The sequence below is a fragment of the Camelus dromedarius genome, chromosome 9, assembly GCF_036321535.1.
Source record: "Camelus dromedarius isolate mCamDro1 chromosome 9, mCamDro1.pat, whole genome shotgun sequence".
Lineage (NCBI taxonomy): Eukaryota > Metazoa > Chordata > Mammalia > Artiodactyla > Camelidae > Camelus > Camelus dromedarius.
In genome coordinates, this window is record NC_087444.1 from 23,668,638 (window position 1) to 23,690,425 (window position 21,788).

The 21,788-nt window shown below is 46.6% G+C and overlaps 1 protein-coding gene and 1 long non-coding RNA gene across 28 annotated transcripts in view; one reads left to right on the forward strand and one right to left on the reverse strand.

The window, feature by feature from the left end:
* The window catches only part of PDE4DIP (phosphodiesterase 4D interacting protein), a 206,059-nt gene that overhangs the window by 178,541 nt on the left and 5,730 nt on the right, over positions 1-21,788 (forward strand). For 15 of the 27 annotated variants that reach the window (XM_064488900.1, XM_031457924.2, XM_064488894.1 and 12 more), the window contains 13 exons: positions 256-784; positions 2,241-2,476; positions 3,482-3,533; positions 4,581-4,804; positions 5,419-5,571; positions 7,617-7,802; positions 11,133-11,384; positions 12,675-12,806; positions 13,484-13,603; positions 15,054-15,243; positions 15,856-15,980; positions 18,943-19,167; positions 21,163-21,279. In XM_064488900.1, the coding sequence (XP_064344970.1) occupies positions 256-784; positions 2,241-2,476; positions 3,482-3,533; positions 4,581-4,804; positions 5,419-5,571; positions 7,617-7,802; positions 11,133-11,384; positions 12,675-12,806; positions 13,484-13,603; positions 15,054-15,243; positions 15,856-15,980; positions 18,943-19,167; positions 21,163-21,279 (2,541 nt within the window). The remainder of the gene's footprint in view (positions 1-255; positions 785-2,240; positions 2,477-3,481; positions 3,534-4,580; positions 4,805-5,418; positions 5,572-7,616; positions 7,803-11,132; positions 11,385-12,674; positions 12,807-13,483; positions 13,604-15,053; positions 15,244-15,855; positions 15,981-18,942; positions 19,168-21,162; positions 21,280-21,788) is intronic. The other 12 variants (XM_064488898.1, XM_031457943.2, XM_064488901.1 and 9 more) reach the window with 1 other exon arrangement.
* The window catches only part of LOC116154951 (uncharacterized), a 36,102-nt gene continuing 16,783 nt past the window's right edge, over positions 2,470-21,788 (reverse strand). Inside the window, exon 4 of the long non-coding RNA XR_010382257.1 lies at positions 2,470-4,593. This is a non-coding gene — a long non-coding RNA (uncharacterized LOC116154951). The remainder of the gene's footprint in view (positions 4,594-21,788) is intronic.

Sequence of the window (21,788 nt, forward strand, 5' to 3'; positions counted from 1 at the left end):
CACTCACCAAATTGAAATCAAGGGGAAAAACACTGAGTACAATAGAAGGGGACCACGCCTGACCTGCAGGGCGCATGGGAGGACAAGGAATAACTGTGTCTGAATGCTAGCACAGTGCCAGGGCTGAATAAAGTGCTGCTTCAACTTTTGCTCTAGTCATTATTGTCCTCGTGATCAAACCTGCCTCCCCTTCAAGGCAGTGGCTACAGCAGCCTTCCCGGCTTTATCCAGGAGGATGTCTTTGTCTTTTCTCAGAATGTGAGGAGCACGACAGCCTCGGGGAGACAGTCCTAATGGAGGGGCTGTGCTCTGAGCAGGGACCCTTGGGCTCGACGCTGGCCAGCCCCCCCAGGAGGAAGCCTCTGGAGAGCCAGCTAGGGAAGCAGGAGGAGCTCCAGGCATACGGGAAATCAGAAGACATCTCTGTCCTACGTAAGGACATCAAAGATCTGAAAGCCCAGCTGCAGAACGCCAGTAAGGTCATTCAGAACCTCAAGAGCCGGGTCCGGTCCCTGTCAGTCACAAGCGATTATTCATCTAGTCTGGAGAGACCCCGAAAGCTGAAGGCGCTTGGCACCCTTGAGGGATCTTCGCCTCATAGTGTCACTGATGAAGATGAGGGGTGGCTGTCTGACGGCACTGGGGCTTTCTATCCCCCAGGGCTTCAGGCTAAAAAAGATCTGGAGAGTCTGATCCAGAGGGTGTCCCAGCTGGAAGCCCAGCTCCCGAAAACTGGAACGGAAGGGAAGCTGGCCGAGGAGCTGAGATCAGCCTCGTGGCCTGGGTAAGGAGGGCACTCTTTGGAATTTTACTCGATTGAAGCTGTCCAAGTTTTTGTCTGAAAGAGAGTAGCCCAGGCAGGTAGACCCACTGGGACAATCAGAAGAGCGCTTATTTAAATGGTAGCCCGAGGTCTGAAGAAGGGACAGATGGCCCCTGCTGGGAGACAGCAGGTCCCTGGGATTTCCTCCTAGGACTGCATTAGTAAAGTGATGGAATATATCAGTAGGAAGGCTGGAGTCGGATTCCCTGGGTTTGAGTCCTAGCTCTGGTACTTACTGGCTGTGCAAACTACTTTAGTCTTTCTGAGCCTGTTTCTTCACCTACTAAATGAGGATAATAAGAGAACCTATCTCAAAGGGTAGTTACTAGGTTTAAATGAATTAATACAAGTGCTTGTAATAATGCCTAGCATATTTTAAAGCTCTCAGCACTATTTCCCAGAACTATTGTTATTGATACTTTGTGTTGAAAAACACTGGGTAGACATAGACATTCATCTCAGTATCTGTCCGGGTTATCTATGCTGAGTAATAAACTACCCCAAAGCTTAGTGGTTTCAAACAATAATTTATGTGGATTCACGGGGCTTAGCGGGGTAGCACTCACTTAGGGGTGTCTCAAATAGCTGCCATCAGAGGGCAGTGGGGCTGCAGTCATCTGAAATGTCTGGCTGGACACTACTTCTTCATTCATGTGCAGGTGACAGGGTGCTCCTTGGCTTCTCTCTTTCTCAGTGTGGCTTCTTGTCTTTCAGGGCCTCTCACGGTATGGTGGGCTCAGGGTAATTTCACTTCAACATGACAACTGGCTTTCCAGGGTCAGGAAGTGGAAGTTGCCAGGCTAATTAAGAGCAAATCCTAGACTTGGCACAGTGTCACTTCCACTGTATTATCTTGGTCCAAGTGGTCACAGGGCCCACCCAGGTTTAAGGAGGTAGAGAGTAACTTCTCCCTGATGATGAAAGAGGGCAAAGCCACACTGCAGACGAGCATGTGGAAGGGAGCTTGAGCAATGGCCCTCTTTGCAAAATACAGTCTACCATAATATAGATGGTCTTTGAAATAGAAGACATGAACGGACCTATTCGGATTTTTAGTATTTATTGAGTCTCTACTCGGTGAGTATATTTAGCATTTATTGAGTATCAACTGTGAGTCTACACTCTATTGGTGCTATAAGGGGTGTAAAATATGACACTGTATTTACCCTCACAGAATTTACTTTTCATTTTTGGACACATAACTAACATACAGAAGACAGTGGAAGGACAGTGACATAACAAGTTGTTTGATGGAGTAGTTTGTTAGAAAAGAATTTACTCTTAAATATCTCCTTCAGTTTATGTGCCAGAAGTAGCTTAACCCAAGGAATTCGTAGAGATGTTCTCACAGAAATCTCTACAGAAGCCCCATCATTTAATTGTTATGCTTTTCCTTTCTTCCTCTTTCCTGCATTAGGAAATATGATTCCTTGATTCAGGATCAGGCCCGAGAACTATCCTACCTACGCCAGAAAATCCGAGAAGGGAGAGGTATCTGTTATCTTCTCACCCAGCATTCGAAAGATACAGTAAAATCTTTTGAGGACCTCCTAAGGAGCAATGACATTGACTACTACCTGGGACAGAGCTTCCGGGAGCAACTGGCCCAGGGAAGCCAGCTGACAGAGAGGCTCACCAGCAAACTCAGCACCAGTAAGTTGGCCACAGGGCTTAGGGACACTCTCATCACTGCCAGACCCGGGCCACACCTCCACCACAGCCTTTTACCCCAGGTCCTGCTTCCACTTCATTTCCTGGGGACCAGGACAGGATCAGGACTGGCCAGTGGGAAGCCCTGAGGTTGGAGGCCATGATTACAACTCTAAAAACGTCATCATTTATGGATGTGACCCTTTAGGGAAGGAGGCCTTGTTCATCCAGTGCTAATGGGGTGAAAGGGAGAAGAGGTTGGAGGACATCATTATAGTACAAAGAGCTGTGAACTGAGAATTGCGAGACCCAAGCTCTAGCTTGGATGCCGCCATTAAGTTGCTTTGGGCAAATGACTTACCCTTTTGGCATCTCCGTTTCTCCATTTATTGCATGGAATCATACATGAATATAATTGAAATATGGATAAATCACCAAGCCCTTTTGAACATGGTTTGGGCACTGAATGCCATAGCACAAGGGCTAGGAATATTGGTAGTTATTGAAGTCTTTTACTTAGAATTTCCTGAGAGCACCTGAGGGAACAGAGCAGGATCAGTCTTGGGGACTGATCCCATGTCCTGGTGGCAGGTGCAGAGGTGGGACAGGGCTGTTTGTCATCTCTTCAGAGTAAGAGTGGGTTCTACATGAAAGCCACGATGGGACACAGAGCCATACATCTGGGAGGCAGTCTGTGGCAGGCTTGGACCCTGGAATGTTCCGGAGGGAAGCTGGCCAAGTACCTTTTAAACTATTCTTTTGCATTGATTTAGGGCAGAGGAAGTCGTGATGGTGATCGCCAGGTCAGGGAGGGTCTGCCTAGTGAGCTCAGGAGAGTTTGTAGGTCTCTAAAGATGCAATCTGAGGTCTCCCAGAGTAATTCTCCTACATATCCTGGACCCACAAAGAGCAGTCACTATTCTACACCCAAACAGGCTCCTACACTTACAATGTGTGAAAGGACACCTGTTTAATTTCTTACTGTTTCTTTCTCAATTTGTTTTGCAGAGGATCATAAATGTGAGAAAGATCAAGCTGCACTTGAGCCACTGGCCCTGAGGTAATTCAAATAGGATCTGGTAAAGGACTCAGGAACGAGGTCCAAGGGGGCAAGGGTGAACGCAACTTCACAAATCAGGGGGCAAAAACGAATACTGATTGTAATGAATTCATTTATTCATGGAACACCTTACTGTTGTCTTTTAGCCTAATTCTTTACTCTCTTTTGATACAATTCTGTTGATTTCTGTGTGTATATTTATTCTCCAGGCTCAGTAACCTAGGGTCAGTCTAGTAAACAAACCAACTTTCAAGGGTCCTTGACACCCCCAAGGGTCTCCTCTGCTTCCTCCCTGTGTGTTCAAAGACCAAGGGTGCTCTTTTTGCCAAGTTGACTTACCTCCAGTTGAGTCGGCAGCTAGTTAATGGCCTCCCAATTTCCTTGGGAAAAAAAAAATAATCATATTACAGTTCCTAGTGAAAAAGGCCTACATGTTGCAGATTCCAGGAGGCTACCATGCCTTAGCAGCCAGTTTTCAGTGAGTCACTGCATATCATCTTATAACGTGCAATAAAATATGGGCTTATAATCCTTTGTGGTCACTAGTTCAAGCCCCTCTGTCACGAGTGTGCTTTAGACCACCTAGTGCTTCTCAAAATATCTGCAGTAAAGGACGGAGTGTTTTGTTTTTGTTTTCATTTCTGATCCATCACAGACACACACATGGTCTGTACCTCAATCAACCAGATGATTCTACGCATCATGTTCTTGGATATTGTGGGAATGCCACACTGCTATATATTTCTCAGTGCTTACCTTCCATTTCTGTACTTACCTTGTTGGGGACTGGGAACCAACAATTCTCAGACACCAGCTGTACTGGGGCCCACACTTTCAGGAGCAGTGCCTTAGAGGGCTGGCTGAGCTCCGCTAGTCCTCATTGTAACGTGTGGCCGGTGCACTTTCCACTCCCTGTCAGAGATGGGTTATTTCATTTACTCTGCAGGAATGGTCTCTTGACTTAGGTGGCTTTTCCCAAGTGCCCTATTCAGGACTAGCTGGTCCAGTGACTTTGGTTTCACCTGTTGTCCTCCTTCACCTCACTAGGCTCAGCAGGGAGCTACAGGAGAAGGAGAAAGTGATTGAAGTCCTGCAGGCCAAGCTAGATGCCCGGTCCCTAACGCCCTCCAGCAGCCGCGCCTTGTCTGACTCCCACCGCTCTCCCAGCAGCTCCTCCTTCCTGTCTGATGAGCTGGAAGCTTGCTCTGACATGGACGTAGCCAGCGAGTATATACACTATGAAGAGAAGAAAGCTTCACCTGGTCACTCAGGTAGCCTCCACTTTCTGAGTGGCACCACCTTTATCTAGGCTGAGAGGAGACCTCCACATCCAGGCCTTGTAGATGCACCTTAGTGTGTATCAGGCTGAGCCGTGCCAAGCACAGGCCCCACTGGGTCAGGATCTTTGCTTTGCTCCTGACTCTACAAGTTACCCCGGTCACTGGGTCTCCACTAGCACGTGTATGCCGTTGCACCCAGGGGAGCCACAGTGGGGAGAGTGAGAACATCACAGAGACCTTCCTTCCCCACTGCCTCATGAGCACACAATCGTCTGACTGACCTCCTTCCTTGAGATGGGGTATGTTATCCCTCCCGCTCGCTGCAGCTCCTGAACCCCTGAGTATCTGCGGGTATCCACAGATGCTGCTGGACCTGCCTGGTTTTTTTGGAGTTCCATTTTCATGGTATCAGCCTCTGAGCCCCACTATCTCGTCTAAGGTGGCTTTCCTCTATGCAAGCAAGGGATGAACCCTGCTCACAGTGCTTGTGCTTGGTGCTTTCCTTGAAAGCAAGGCTCTGCCCAGGTACCCCTGGTTAAATATAAGGCCAGATTCCAGTTCTTTGTAGAACACCAAACATATTCTTTCATTCATGGGTTTTGTAGATTCCATCCATCATTCAAGTCATTCTGCTGTACTGTCTTCTAAACCATCAGCAACCAGTGCATCTCAGGGGGTTAAGGCCGAACCCAGCAGCAATCCCATCAGCTTGCCAGCTCCCCGGAAAGCCCCCCAGGAGGCCAGCCAGGCCCATCCAGGTATGCAACAGCCAATGGGGTAGGGGCTTCATTTCCTCCCCCAGGTGCCTGTTTGACTTTTCTTCAGGGACAAAAAACAGCATCATCTGGGGCTTATATGCATCAGATCCTGGACAAAAACAAGAGACCATCTGAATCTCTAGTTGTGTCTGATTACTCTTTGTTTCAAATATTTTAGAAAAATATGTAATCCACAACAGACTTCAATCTGCATACCAATTTTGATCAGTAGTTGGCTAGGCATTTTAAAATAAGCATCTTCACTTCATTTTATCCTTTCACTCTGGGGAACAAAGAGGCAAAATGTTTCTCCCAGGTTTACTGTAGCCAATGAACAAAAAGAAATTCACAACTGTTGCTTGCCTACACGTGTTGCCCATTTTATCTGCAGAGGCCTCTCTGTGGCAGGTGGGGCTGCGTCATAGCTGGAGATGCTTCAGTATCTTCAGACAAGATTCTGTTCCTATTACTTTATCATTCATGGGTTTAGCAATGGGTTTGCAGTCCTTGATATGTACACGCTGTGTATCCTGGACCAGTTAGAGGGGTACATTTCACTTATCTGCCTCAACTTAGTTGCCAGGGGTGCACTGTCCAACCACAGCTCCACAGCAGTGACGGCAGGGAAAAGGCCTTGTCCTCACCTCCTGCTCCCCAGCAAGACCTCGTCCTCACCTCCTGCTCCCCAACAAGACTGGCAGGCTCGCCAGTGTGGTTGTGGTGAGGTCAGACACGTACAGACTTGTACAGACTCGTACAGTGCCCCTAGAAGAGCAGTACTTTCTGATGCCCTCGTCTCTCGTGTAGACAAGTGAACCAAAATCTTAAGAAAAAGAACATGTCCAACTCTTCCTGAGCCTGGTCTCAAAGTTTCCAGGCCAGAGTGGGCAGCAGCTGCAGTAGGAATCATGGGGGAAAGCTATTTGTCTAGCACTGTGGACACCTGTGTAAATGTTTGGGGTCCAAAAGAGCAGAGAGTCAAGAGTTCTAAAATCAGAATGCCTCCCTGAAAGATGCCTGGGCTGTTTCACTTGGTAATTCAGTCTTTGCAGTACGGCTCTGATACCGGGTCAGCATCCTGGGGCAAGGATTATTTTTTAGAATATAATCTCACTTGTTTTCCAAGTGAGACAGACTCCACAGGTCTGTCTTGGTTTCTGCTCCCTCCCTCCCTCTGCTACCTGCCCTGTAACTGTTTTTAGGAAAGAGTAGACAGATTCAGACATCAGAACTTCCCAGGGTTCCTGAAAGCCTGTCTATAGATGGGCTACATAATGATCACCTGTGAAGAATATTTTCCATCAAATTTCCAAGCCCTGCTCTCAGAGTTTATGATTGAGTAGGTCTGCATTAGGACCCGGAGAATCTGCATATATTAAGAATTTTCCGTAAGTTATTTGAATGCCCAGACAGATTTGTAATCCATTGGGTCAGTCACTTTGCCAAGACCTTTATTTTTCCTTTGGTAAATGAACACATTGATTTGTGATTCTGAAGTTTGTTTCCATCCGTCTTGAATCACATGCATTCGTAATGCAATTTCCCCACTATCTCAGGCTAGTCCTGCCCTCCTCAGGGTGAGTCCTGTTGCTTTCAGAAGAGGAGTTCTAGGTGTAGGGAGAGTCTTGTCACAGGGGCAAGGACTGGCACATGCTGGGAACAGCAGCCAGGGGCCCTTGAGAGCATTCAGGCACAGCCACCCTGACTTGTCCATGCGCAGATGGCTAGGATGGGGCTCTCACGGCTGCCTCTGTTATGGTAATGCCACCTTGCCTTCTGTAGTGAAGTGCTTTCAAGATGAGCATGGAATATGTGTGCAGGAGAGCCCTGGCAGGGGAGAAGGAGGAGCGGGTCAGCCGGGCAAGCCCCTTGGGTAGCAGTGCTCCCCCTTGGCCATCTCAGTCATCACAACATCGAGCAATAGACACTCCCCAAGCAGACATCTGGTCAAGGAATAGTTCCACTTTCTCAATTTTTCACCCATTCTTTTCTCTCCCTTCCTCTCTAATGATGTGTCTCATTTCTCCCTAACTTTCTGTTTGTAGGCCTTCATTTTCAATCCATACCCATGCTGGTTAGCCTTCCCCAGGCACCACTGCCCTCAGCTCCACCCAGCTTCCTGCCTTTCAGCTCCGCTGGCCCTCCCCTCCTTGGCTGCTGTGAGACACCAATGGTCTCCTTGGCCGAGGCTCAGCAGGAGCTGCAGATGCTGCAGAAGCAGTTGGGAGAAAGTGAGCACTTCCTGCTGCATTTGTGTGCTTGCAACTGATGGGCCTACACCGTGTTTCTCTGCATGGCTTTGGCTGGATGGCAGTTTTAAAAAATAGCTTAGGGGTACATGTTATCAGCGGTCGATTGAGGGAGAGCTGTGCTTGCTGGTTTTGGAAATGTATTTACTGTTAACCTTTCTCGTGTGTGTGCGTGTCTTACTCGCGAAGAGGTATATATGTTCATTAGGCCCAAGACCTGGTGTTCCCCCACTGCTGTCAGTGTGGGGTAACTTCCACCAAATATGCTGAAGTCCTGGCACACTGGTGACGTGTTTGCTGGAAGGGCATGGGAGAGAGATTTGGTGCCTTGCCTATGCAGGATGAAGTGACCAGAAAAAGTTGGCCACATTCAGTGGGATCCTTTCTACATCTGTTATATCTTCCTACTGTGAAATGCTTTTGATCACGTTCAAATCCTGACATCATCAGGTTGGGAGCGATGGTGGAAGAGGGATTCTGAAGGGGTGACAAAAGTCCTCTTCCCGTTGCACAAAGTTCATTTCTGCTTCTGTGCAGGTGACACAGGAGCAGCTAGAACCAGAAGCAGAGGCTGTGATGTCTGATTGTGAATTCTGTCCACTCCCAGACATAGCTGATATTATGAAATCACAGAATTTATAGACTGTGTGCAGTCACCTTTTAGAGAAAGGTTTCTTCTACATATGGGCTGGATGCCTCATCGTAAAAAATTTTGTATGTGATCACTTGTAGCTTAAAAATTAAGAAAAGTGCTTCACATTATGAATTTGCACTCCAGTAGTGATTAAAAAACCAGAGAGTCGTTTGAAATTATCTTAAAACCACACTCTGTGCCTATAAAGAAACTTGAGTGAGGCAGAGATTGATGGTAGGGTCACCACACAGAGAGTGTCCAGTGACTGAAGACCACAGCTGAGAACCTGTGAACATGAAGCCCCAAAAGTCATTTGGACCAGCTGATTTGTCAGCCCTGAAAATAGATACACTGTCTACTCTGGCACTGGTTTGATTTCCAGAACCAGCTAGACTGAGATCATTTTGAGGACAGTTGGAACATCTTTTCTGCAGGCAGTGAGGAGGCCAGGTCCTGTTTCAGTGTCACACAGGTACAGCAATCTAGGCTTACCTAGCAATGTGAACCTGCTCTTACCTTGTGTGACAGAACCAGAGCAGGGAACTAAGGCTCATGGAAGTGATTACTTGTTCAAGGTCACTAGTAAGTGTGAGAAATGGGCTGAACCCCAGGTCTTCTGCTCCCAGTCCCATGTTGTTTCTAGTCAGTCTTTTCTGCTTAGAATGGTGTTGTTACCATCCTGCTCAGACATGGAGCTGGGAACTCAGCTGAACAACTCTGGAGGATACTTGTATCAGTCTTTTCTCTCCCTCTTCAGAGATAAGAGGAAGGTACTGCTCTCTCTGACCTAGAACTTGCTACTACAGCAGCTCTGGAACCAACAATCAACGGATAACAAGTTTGTCCCCTGCCAAAAGGGCAAGAGTGTTCTCTAGATTTCTTTTCCTTGCCTCCTTTTCCTTCATCTTTACACATTGTCAATTTGTCTTGGTTAAGAAGGAAAGATGGAAGGAGAGTACTGAGCATGAAGAGGGGTCTGCTGATGTGGGTTAGAGTCATATACAGTCTGTGCCACTGACCAGAGTTCCGATGGTTCCCGCATTGGAAAGGTTGTAGCCCTTCCTTTTGCCTCTGGAAATACAGTCCTTTCCAAGGGCCATCACTTACCAGTGCTCCACCTTTGCTTTAAACCAAGCTTCCATGTGGACAGTTGTGCATGGTGGCTTCTTGTCACTGTGGGGCCAAAATCTACTTGTGCAAGAGTCTGTCTGGCGTCTTTGCATGGTTTCAGGAGTGTGAGCTGTATTGTGTGGCTGGGGAGGCTGGAACCTGAGGATACTGATTACTGTTACTGACAGACTTGGTGAGAAAGCAAGCTGACTGTTGACAACTACTGATTTCTCCCTTTGCCTTGTGTGGGGCTGGGGTTGAAGGAGATGTGAAAGAGGTAGGAAGTGACATCTCTTTTTAATTCCTGACTATAATTTAGATGCTTACATTGTTCATGCCCCTCCTTCATTTCCAATGATCCTAATAAATATCTAGTATTTTGAAAACCAGGGAATGAGAGACCCATGACATTACTTCTGAAACTTTTCTGCCTATTGGAATCAGCTGGGATGATTTCAAAACATCCAGTGCCAAAGCTGTACCCCATCCCAGGGAAAGCATAATCTCTGGAGGTCCAGGCGTTAATACATGCTTTTACATTGTCTCAGGTGATTCCAGTATGTAGCCAAGTTTGAGAAATAGCTATAAATGAGGATCAAAATTGGCAACTGCCAGTTGCATTAACCCCTCAATAGGATTTGGCTTAGTTGGAGGAAACGACCTCAGTCCTATTTCTTAAGAGGGGCTACCCATCTACTCCGCTGCCCATGTGGATAATCCCTGGAAGAAAAGTCTTCTGAATGTGAATATCCTAAGCTACAGCCCTGTCCACCTCTCTCCCTCCCTCCGCCAAGCCAGGCTTCTTTTCACACAGAAGCAGGGATGCTGGGGCAAGCCCATGATTTCAAAGATCTATGAAAGCATCAGCCTATGGAATGAAAGGTCCCACCTCCTTCCACGGAAGGGTGTTTAAAGACCCTTCAGACAGGAGAGATGACATCCTGCATCCTTGAATCATGCTGCATAAGATCCAAGTCACCACTTGCCTTACGCAGAACCTTCCCCAGCCTCAGCAGAGAGCTCATCAGTCTGCAGGAACTGAGGCCACCACGTCTAGCTGGAGTTACGCCCCCTTTCTTCTCTGGCAAACCCCAAATGGAAAAATGGAGAAATGGAGAAATGGAAAAACTGGCTGGTTAGCTTTTGGGAAAGGCAAGTAATAATAGGGAAACAAATATTCCTGTTCACAGGAGTGCTCAATGCTATAACCCAACACACTTTTGACCCCTGACTTTGCCAATGAGTTCTACTTCTGGAACCTCCTAGACTCTATCCTGAGGAACTACAGAGGGAGCCAGGAGTAGGGCCACTGGACTTTTCCTCTGTGTACACTGGTGACTTTCCCATCCTTTATTCTTCCTCTACATCTTGGTGTCTCACGATAGTAAATATAAGGGGTGAAAGAGCCTTTAGTGTGTGAGTCCTCATCCGACTGGTATTCCGCAGTGGACTGGGATCTCTGATAGCCCACGTGTCCCCTTTAGTGTCTGCTCTTAGCAATCACATACTTCCTTGCTGAAGCTTCTTTTCTGATACTCTGCTTCTCACTCATGTTTCTTTCTGCCCAGGTGTCACCACTGTTCATCCTGCTTGCCCAGCCACACTGCAGAGCAACCATCTAGAAGCCAGCTCTTCCCAATACCTCAACCGTGCCGGGCCCCACTCTCCTCCAAGGGGCACCGTAGACCTGAGCAGAATCCCGGAGCCTGGGTACCTGGGCAGTAGTGGCCAGTGGGACATGATGAGGCCTCAGAAAGGGAGCATATCTGGGGATCTATCCTCAGGATCATCCATGTACCAGCTTAACTCCAAACCCACAGGTAAAGCACAAAGCCGAGCAGATCAGTCTGTGAGAGGAAATCTCATTTAGAATCCACTTCTTTCCTGCCTGGGCAGGGCTGCTTTCCCTTCTCCTCTAGGCCCTGGCTCACAGTGGGGATAAGATGAAAGCAACTCATCAGTACTTAGTCCTTTCTAAGTACATCCATCATCTTCCCGGCCCAGGATCTCGGTGCTCTGCAGGGGTTTGGGAAAGTCAGGGGCTACCTCTGTGCACTCACATTCATGTCCTTCTCTCTCCCTCCATCCTGATTCCCTCTTAGTCCTTCCACAATGCCAGACACCAACATTCACAGAACATTCTTCCGTCAGTCAGGAGTTGTTACAGAAGTGAGGCTGTTTCTACACAGCTCCCCACCCCATGTGTATATCCTGTGTACAAACCCATTTAAACTCTCCCTCTCACTCCTAGCTCTCCTAGTCAGGGCCCAGAGACATCACACTAACTGGAGAGGTGGAGCTATACAGGTGAATGCTGGGATGCAGCCCAGTTCCAACAGGAAGAGAGCTGTAATTTTCAGAAAGAGGCTGGGTTCAAAGCAAAATGAGGCAGTTGATGTAGTGTGTCATTGGCACCTTTCCCCCTGCTTTTTGTTGCATCTTTTATCCTTCCTTGCGGGTGTTGATTCCTCCCCTATAGTCAGACTCCAGATCCCTATATCAGCCCAGGCTCCTTTATTCCTTCCATGTGCAAAGTGATCTAAGGGAAGCACTGACTGTCAGTCACTAACCACACAGGATGAGTTTACATGATGTACTAACTTTTACCTTAGGCCTTCTCTCTACAGATGCAGGAAGGGCTTTGTCCCTTGCTAAAGAATGTTTAGTCAAGAATCAGTAAGAGGAAAGGTATTAGGGTAGAGTAAGGCCTTCTCTATAACACCCGAAGTCACACTCAGGAAACAGCCACACCTTTCCGCGTGCTAGACTGATGTCCACAGCCTTCAGCTATTTTTCTAAACCATGTTGTGAAATCCCTTACACTTACCAGTTAACCAAGTAACTGTACACGTACCCTTACAACTCCCTTACACGTACCCCTGCATGGGAAGGGGCCTGTGGGGCTTGCCTAGCCCCAGGCAGTCCAGTTTTTTGAAGCCAATTTACTGTTTAAACAGTCAGCTGAGCTCATGGGTGCCTGTGAGAGAGGATAGTGATGTTTAGGGATCTTGCTGAGAGACCACTGGCTGAGCCCATCTCCCAAGTGGGCCCCACTAGTGACCAGGATTCTCCATCTCCCACCTCCTGCCGTCCTGGTGGGATGGCTGCAGGGGCTGACCTGCTGGAGGAGCATCTGGGTGAAATCCGGAACCTGCGCCAGCGCCTGGAGGAGTCCATCTGCATTAATGACCGCCTGAGGGAGCAGCTGGAACACAGGCTCAGCTCCACTGCCCGCGGAAGCGGTAGGAGGGGCTCAGGTCTTCCTACTTCTGGTCGTAACTAGGGAACTTCTGAAGGTCAGGCCTTAGGGGGAGTTTGCAGGTTTCAAAGCATGGTGGTTTGCTTTTCTCCACTTGCTCTTTACAGTCAGTAAGGGGAGGGGACAAGTTCTATTCTCCTCACTTTGTAGATGTATCTGAGCTCAAAGAGTAACTTTCCTCATGGAAGAACTAACCAGGTCTGATCCCAGGAATCCTCTGACTTCTCATCCCATCCTTAATCTGTTCATATGCTGTCTGCTGACTTCTCTGGGCCCTTGTCCTATGACTGACAAGTGGTAGACCCAGGTCTGCCGGGTCCTGCCCCAGCCACTTACCAAGGTTGCCTTCCTCCACACACCCTCCTCCCAGGCTGCTGACACTCGGACACTGTCCGTTCCACACACCCTTCTCCTGCCACCACCCCAGCACCAACTATTTAGGGCAAAGAGCCTCCTGAACAACTACAGCCAGGATATGGGATCATGTGTGCGAAGAACCCATCCAGAGGAGGCACAGGAAAATCAGGCATTTGGCCCACCAGGCTTTAGGCCCAGGACTCCAGTCCTCAGGGGTTTCTGCTGGGTTGGGACAGAACGGGCAGTTTTGAGAGCTTCTGTGACCCAAAGTTGTAACTTGTCTGCTTGCACTTTTCGGGACAGGATCCACCTCTAACTTCTACAGTCCAGGCCTGGAGTCCACACCTCAGCTCTACAGTGAGAACAGAGTCCTTAGGGAGGAAAACCGAAGCCTTCAGGCTCAGCTGAGTCATGTTTCCAGAGGTGAGTGATCAAAAGCCACAAAGTGTGGTCAGTCTCAGGCCATTTTCTTCCCTGGCCACACTGATCACCCACTGGAGCAGCAAAGAGAGAAAGTGGAGAGAACAGAGCTACCCAGATCCACCAGCCCAAAACTCCCATAGTTATTCTCAGTCTAGAAAGGGCTACTTCCTGCCAGTTCCCAGCCTTGGGCCCTCAGCCTCCTATGCTGCAGGGACAAGGAGCTCTAGGAAATCCACCACTTCTGTGCAGAGCTTCCTGCTGATATTCACAGTCATTAGCTACCAAACTGGATACCTGTGGGTATCTGTTCTACCTGCCTGAAAATCACAGCTAGTTTGGAACCAGAAAAGTAAGGAACGTGAGAGCCTACACACCCTCTCAGGTTTCTCCAGACTTTGCTGCTGCTCTGAGTGCCCCTCCCAGTGCTGATCTGCTATCCCCACATCTCCTCACCATCTCCCTATTCATACACTCCGGGTTCGTCCTTGGTCACCAATCTTCATGATTATTTCTGGACGTGTTAGCAGAATGTCCTCCCAAGCTTTCCCAACACTATTCAGTGGGCATCCACAAGTGAGCATCACTTCCTCTGTGCAGCTGGAGGCAGCTGACCTTAGTGTTACTTGACTGGATGAAATCGATGTATTTTTAATTACAAATTATTTTTATTTACAAATATTTATTAAATAACCATAACAGATAAAGAATAGTGGCTAAGAGGATTAAGCCCAGAATGAAAGAATGCTTGTGGAAAAGGAAAAAGACATCAAGAGCTATTTCTGAATTAGCCTCTTCAGAGCAATAAGGTGTGAGAGGAAAGGTCGCTGCTTGGGAGGATAATGAACGTCATAGATAAGGGAGAAGGCAGAACTACTAAACTACCATTGCTGCCTGGAAAGACTCGCCCAGACTTACAGGTGAGAAGGTAGTAAGGTGTAAGTGAGCACCATCTGCCAGGCCCAGGTGATTCCACCCCAGAGGCCTGACAGCACTGGAACCTTATTCTCAGAGTTCCTGTTGATAGTCTTTGAGAAATCATGATGATCAGAGAGAGGCTGTTAGCCCAGGAAAGGACAGATGTTCCCATTTTTGAAATGATGAAAATAATATATTCTGAAAACTTGAGTTAGCAAAACTCTAGAATACATTATTGCACAGAAGGTATGTGAGCACTTAGAAAATAGCATTAGAAACCAGAATGTTTTCTGTGAAACAAAGTAGGTCATATTAAATCAGAGGGTCATTGCAAAGATACCAGTTCCCCGTTCCCCATTCCCCAGAGTGTGTGGATCTAGTGAGTAGACACTCGCATCGCCTCCCCTGGCAGGCTGCAGCGTATGCTGGCCTTCCTTTTACCTTAGTTCTGTTTGTCAGGGTGGATGTGCTTGGGCTCATCTTCCTGCTGACCTCTGGCCCCACAATATAAATGTTCCTGTGTTCTGCTCACCAGAGCGCTCCCAGGAAACAGAATGCCTGAGGGAGGCTCTGCTGACCTCTCAATCCCGGCTTCAAGAGCTGGAAATGGAGCTGGAGCACCAAAAGGTGGGACGGCAGCAGCTTTTGGAAGACTTGAAGGAGAAGCAGCAGGAAATCTTGCATTTCCAAGAGGAGCGACTGTCTCTCCATGAGAAAGACTCCAAGTAAGAGGAAGCCCACTCATAAAGAAGGTGGCTCCATCTTAAGATTTAGGAAAAGGGATATTGGCAAGACAGTTCATGGTCCTTTTTGGAAGCCTCAATTTCCTCTCTGCTATTCCAGATTTATGGGTGACTTTGAAAAGAAGGAAGGACTTCTCTGGGAATGTCTTTTTCATTGCAAAGTTGAGAGGGTAAAACCGTGTTATAGAGGCTTCAGCATATTAGATACTGGAGAAAGTACGTTCTACTGCTTCCAGTTAGTTTGAGGACATGAGTCTCATCGTGACCTGGGAAGCTTCTATACCAGCCATGACGCTAGTTCCCAGCATAGACCCTGTAACTGCTTGTCAACGTGAAAAGAGCACTGTAGGGGCAGTGAGAATACCAGATGGCATGTCCTGGGTCCTGTAGCTAATGGCATGACTCCAAGCAGAGTTACTTTCCCTCTCTGAGCCTCTGTTGCTACATCTGTAAAATAAAAGTGATGGTCTTCATGACCCCTGACTTGATGTCTAGGGCTAAAACTCTATGATGCAAAAGTTGGTTCACAGGCTCTTGCCCTGGTGTGGCCAAGGGGTCCCTAAGCTCAGCGGGCCCTTGCTTGTCTCCTGGCAGGCTGCAGCAGAAGCTGGCCCTCTTGCAGCAACAGTGTGAAGAAAAACAGCAGCTCTTCGAGTCCCTCCAGTCGGAGGTACAGATCTACGAGGCACTTTATGGCAGTTCCAGGAAGGGGCTGAAAGGTATGTGTATCTGCCTCTTCCCCACCCTGTGAGCTGCCTGCTCTTGCTAAGGATCCTGGTGAAGTCTTTACCTTGGGAGTTGTGGAGATCTTGGAAACTTGCAGAGGTCTGTCTCAGAGAAAACCTCAGTCACTGAGGCTCCCAATAGGAAGAGAGGGGAGCTCTCACACACAAAGCCCAGGGGCTGGTGATATGAGCAAGATCCAGCCTTAATATCCTTAAAAGTCGGCCACAGGCATCAAACTCACCCACCTAGATGGTCTCAGATAAGTGAATCAAACTCCAGATTATATAATGATTTTCATTTTTAACACAACTGCCCTGGTGGTATCATCATTTGAAAACATCTTAAATGTTGTGAATTCTGACCACCCACGCAACCTGGTCCCACCCTGACCTTTCCTCGCTGAGAAAATTAAAAGACTTTTTAAAAATTTCAGAAATACTACTAACAGGACCTGTATTTTCAGCCTAGATTTAAATTTTAAACTCTTGTATTGAGGATTTTTGCTACCTGCTAGTATTTGAGAATCTTATTAACATTTCCCCATTCTTCTTCAAATGGGGAGGGCATTCTAAACACAATTAGTCCAAGCAGGCTAGAACAGAGGGCTGATGTCAATGTGATAAAATCTAGCAAAGATTAAAAATACTCCTGACTTTGGTTAAAAATATCAGTGGTAGATATACAGGAAGGGGAGATCTTGCTCTGTAGCCACTGGTGGGCTTGAGGATGGGGGAGTTAGGTAGAAACACATTTACACAAGGAAGTTTTAGGCCAGAGTTGCTAGAAAAGCCAAGTTAACCTGAGACCACAGTGGTATAGCTGTGCTGTCCACATGGAGAGACCATGTCAGAAATATTGTTAGATTGTGGGGTGCCATCTTGTAAAAGGGACATTGACAAACAAGGGAATGTAATGATGACAGGGACCAAATATCTCAAACTGGTTGAAGAAACTAAAAAACTGTAGGCTTGGAAAAGATCATATGACTATGAGAACGGGCTTCAGATATTTGAAGAACTGTCAGGTGAAGAAGAGCTGATGTGTTGTTATCCCTTCAGAGGGCTGAACAAGGGCCAGAGGGTGAAGGGCAATGGAATTGGGATCTGCACAGTTAATGCTTTCCCTCCCACTAAAGCCTTCTAGTGATGGATTGGCTGTTTTGAAGGAGTCGGCTTCCTATCCAAGCCCTGTTTAAATAGAAAGACATGATTTTTCAAGGATCCCATTGAAAAAGTTCTTGTTTCTTTTGGATGCTGACTCCCTGAACTTTTCAACTCTTTGTTTGTTTGTTTGTTTTTTGATTATATGTTTAAAAGCTCCTTAAGTAATATGGTTTATTATATTTTCACTGTTCAGCCAAATATGAATCTTCATCAGATGTGACTGAGTTTTCTAATCTGTTGATGAGAAGTTGATCGAGAACTTGAAGAATTAAAGAAGCACAGCAGGCTTCAGAATAGCTTAAGTACAAAGTCATGGAAGTGCTGAGTCAGGGGGAAGACCAACCTGCCTAGAGGAGAGTTTTGTATCGAGGGCAAGAGAATGGAGTCAGATTAGTTGAAAGGAGAGTTGCCAGTAGATAGAAGGCCTACGGGGTAGGATGACAGTTTACACTCTGTGTAGTAGGCAACGGAAAATGAGTATGTTTTCCAAGCAAAATGGGCACATGATGGAAACAGAATTTTAAGATGGTAAGACTGGTGGCACATACTGGAGTTGGGAGTCCAGCATTAGAATCAGGGAAGCCTGTTTGAATGGGTGTAGTGATATTATGGGTGTTAAGCGTGGAGGGTCTCATAAAAGGTGCAATCAGAAGATGAAGGAGAATAAATAGATGAAAAAATTTTAAATAATAAGCAACAATTAGTGAAAATTTGGATTTCAGAAAAGAACAAAAGGGAGGAGCATCATGGACCTTTGGGGTTGGTATCTGGAAACCACTTCATCCTCAGCTGCCTCCCCTTTTATGTCTTGCTCCCTTTTAATGAGTCTTCCAGGATTCATCTCAAAGCTCCTACCACTAAAGCCCCATTATCCCTTATCCTTAACTCTATGACCCAATAACAACTCTGAATTAAAATCTTTTTAATACACTCATTTGGTGACAAAACCTAACTGAACTGATGAAAGAATATTCATAGTCTTCATTTATCCCATTTAGTGAGAATATTTGCATAGCTCATTACAGAACTATGAATGTGTTTGGAAAAACAAAAAAATTTAGTTTCTGGATCTATGGCCCAGATGCAACTGGGTGCGTGTATTAGATGGTATATGCATCCTATTGCCTTGCTAAAAACCCAAACAAATTCCATCTTTTGAAAGAACATTTGGCTTCATAGTTTTTAGATGAGCAGTTGTGGTCTTGTAGAATATTTGTTTTATCTCTTCTTCCCCAGTACACAGAAACAGACTATGGGTGGTGAGCAGAGATAAAAAACCAAACGAACAAACAAGGAGAAATTGAGAAGTCCAATTAGTTATGATCCTTGGTCTGTGGTACCCCACTCCCATTCTTACCTGCTGCCCAAGACCCGAGGCCTTTCTCCTCCTCTCCCTTTTGACCCCTGAGTGTGGAAATCATCAAATCTCCTCCCTCAGCACCTTCCCTTCTCTAGTTCAGTACACCTATCTTGGAAGACCCTGTCTCTAGCCTGCAGGACTAAGGTTAATAGAGAGGTAGAATAATAGGCTTGACTTCACCTGCCAATCAAATGCCCTCCAGGTGCACAAGGGTCATTTGAGCCTCAGGGAAATTCTAGACAGGAGTGTGCGCCATCTCAGTGTGTGCCAGGCCCCACATGGGAAGAGGGACATCTCCATCACAGGTGTGTTGCCTGGTACCCTGAGACACTGTGGTCCTTGGCAGGAAGGAATGTCACAGAGAAGTGTTCTGACAGATGCTTGGAAATACCTGAATCAGTGCTACCAGAGCCCTCCTCTCTCTCCTTACAGCTTACACTTGGGATGCTTGTCACCAAGTCCCTTTGAGCAGTGACTTGAGCCACCTGGTGGCAGAGATCCGAGCTTTGAGAGGGCAGCTGGAGCAGAGCATTCAGGTGAACAACTGTCTGCGAGTGCAGCTCAAGCAGCAGTTGGATGGAGGTGCCAGCAAAGCCGGCCTCAGCCCCTCCTTCCCTGTCAGCCCTGACCCTGGAAGCAAGCAGCCGCTCTTCCAAGGTAGGAAGGAAAAGGGGATCAGGAAGCCCTCAGCCAGTGCGGAGGTCCCCGGGATGTCTGTGGTGGAAGGGACAATCTTGCCTCTTCCATGTTCCTTAAGGTCAGGGTGAAATCAGAGATGCTTCAATACAGTGCCCGAGTGAGAGAGTGGGATTTAGGGTAAGATCTGGCTCCAGATTCTGAGTTTGCGATTTATAGGTGTTTGCCTGGAATTTAAACTCCTCAGGCTATTTAAGCCTTAGTTTCCTCATCTTTAAATGAAGATTATATTAATATATACTGTGCATGGTTATGTGGGGCATTAAATGAAATAATGTACAAGCGCCTGGCATAATAAGAAATGCTTAAGAATTAACAGCTACGTATGTTAATGTCTATTCCTTGTATTTGTGGAGTGCTTTAAATTTTACATGCTTTCAAATAATTTTTCAAATAATTTCATCAGAGGTAGGGTAGGTTTTACTGTCTCTGTATTTCACATGAGAAAACTCAGGCATTGAGACATTAGCTGACATGTTAAGGTTGACAGGAGTTGAGAGACCAACCCAGGACTCAAAGCAGAACTTGTGGTTTCCAGTCTGTGCTCCCTCTGCCTCACCATGCCGTGTCTTGGTATTACTGGCCTTCCCAGACTCTCTGGCCTGGCTTCCTTTGCCTAACATGAGGGGAACTCAGCCATGTGGCAAAACGTTCCTGTCCCTGAGGAAACCCTGGCTGTAGGAAGGCAGTGGGAGGTGGCGGTGCTATTCCAGGTATAGTCACCCACTTCTGCTGCCCTGCCCCCGGCTTGCCTCTCCAGATACAAATGTTTACACAGTTCTCTCCCGCTCTTCTCAGTATCATTCATCAATCAGTCTCATGTCCTCTGGTTTTAATATGAGTGTCAATACCGCCCCAATGAATATTGACACATTCATTTCTACTTCCTCTTCTTTTTTCCTTTTGATAGACCATTTAATTCACCATCTCCACTCACCACTATGGACATGTCCTCAATTTTATTCTAAATGGGAACCATTCTGCTCTGGATTATCTAAAGATGAGCTTTTACACTTTCAAGCCTGGTTTACCCATTTGTTTGTTTTTTTTTCTGGTTCTGCAATATTCATTTATCAATGACCTTATCTGTCCAATGAAGGTGATTTCCCCCAATCATGTTGCTGTGGCCATTAAATAAGAAAGTGTACACGGACCACCAAGCAAAATGCCTGGCACATAAAAAATTTCTGGTTAAAATTAGGTGGATGCCTCACATACTCGGGCTGCCGTGCGGCTGTCATGCTCAGTTGTGTCTCCCTTTCATCCCTTTAACAAGGCTTTCCCCACTCACTGCCTCCCCACCACTTTAGCCAGGACTCTGCCCTGCTGGCTCAGTCACTCCTCCTCCTCCTTGTCCAGTGTAGAGGCCTGAGCCAGAAAGCAGGCTCTAGGCCACATTTGCCTGAGCAGAATCATTCCTGTCTCTTTGTGATATTTCCCAATTCCTCCCCTGCAGGATTGCTGCCTGGCCTCCAAGAGGGCGTCTCTAACTAACCAAGGCTTCTGTCGCCTGTTCTTCTCACACCACTGCGTATTTCCCAGTCCCCACTCATCACAATGGTGGTTAGAGTGCTGAGTTTAATGGCCCATAAATCCATTCATTCTTTGATCAAATATTTTTACCATATATACTGCATATATTTATGCATATTTATATTTAGTTTCAAAGCGCTGCACTGGACACTGCATACAAAATTATATTTAAAAACTGGGGTAAGAAAAGTATATCTAGTAATTTTTCAAACTGGAAGTTGCTCTGTGAATTATAGGAACCTCCTCTTGTTCCAAACTAAGTGATCTGCTTACTGTTGCTTTTAAACGTGGTACATGGGTGATGATTATGTAAGAGGGGGTCCTCTTGCCTTACTGTCTGGTGGTGAAGACTAGGCTGTGCACATGCTTGGGGAGCAGTGTGTTTCCAGGGTTCCTAAAGTTGTGGTTACCTTGACTCCCTAGATTCAGTTGCCTCCCCTCCAGTTCGGGACGTGGGCATGAATTCTCCAGCTGTGGTCTTCCCCATCTCTTCTTCCGCTGCTCCTGGCTCCGAGACCACAACTTTCAATAGGACAAATGGTAAATAAGGCAACTACAGGACTCAGGGACTGACGATGGAAAATTATTAGTGCGAGTAACCTTTGTTTCTCTGTATACGCATTATCTAAATTTAGAGATTTTTCTCTGCATGTCCCAAGGCCTTTAGCCCTGCTCATTGCACCTTCTGTGCTGCCTTTCTTCCTCCTGCTGTTTTCCTATTGCTCTGTTGTTGCTTCACTGCAGTCACCCACTTTTTGAAAGTGTTCTCTGGGTCCAGCTTCATTTCCTTATCTGTGTCTTCTCAACCCCGTAGTTAAAAATTTGTATTTATAATATATGTCCTGAATATTTCATTTGTCTATAAGGATAAAATCTGCCTCCTGGCAATTTTATCATTATGAGAGGATATAAGAAAGATTATAAAAAGGTAGAACCCAGAATATATAAGGATTTCACACCATGCTTGTACTTTCCAAGACTGTCTTATTTCTGTCCCCTTTCATTATTTGATTTCTCTTTTGTATTGAACGAAGGAATGATTATGAATA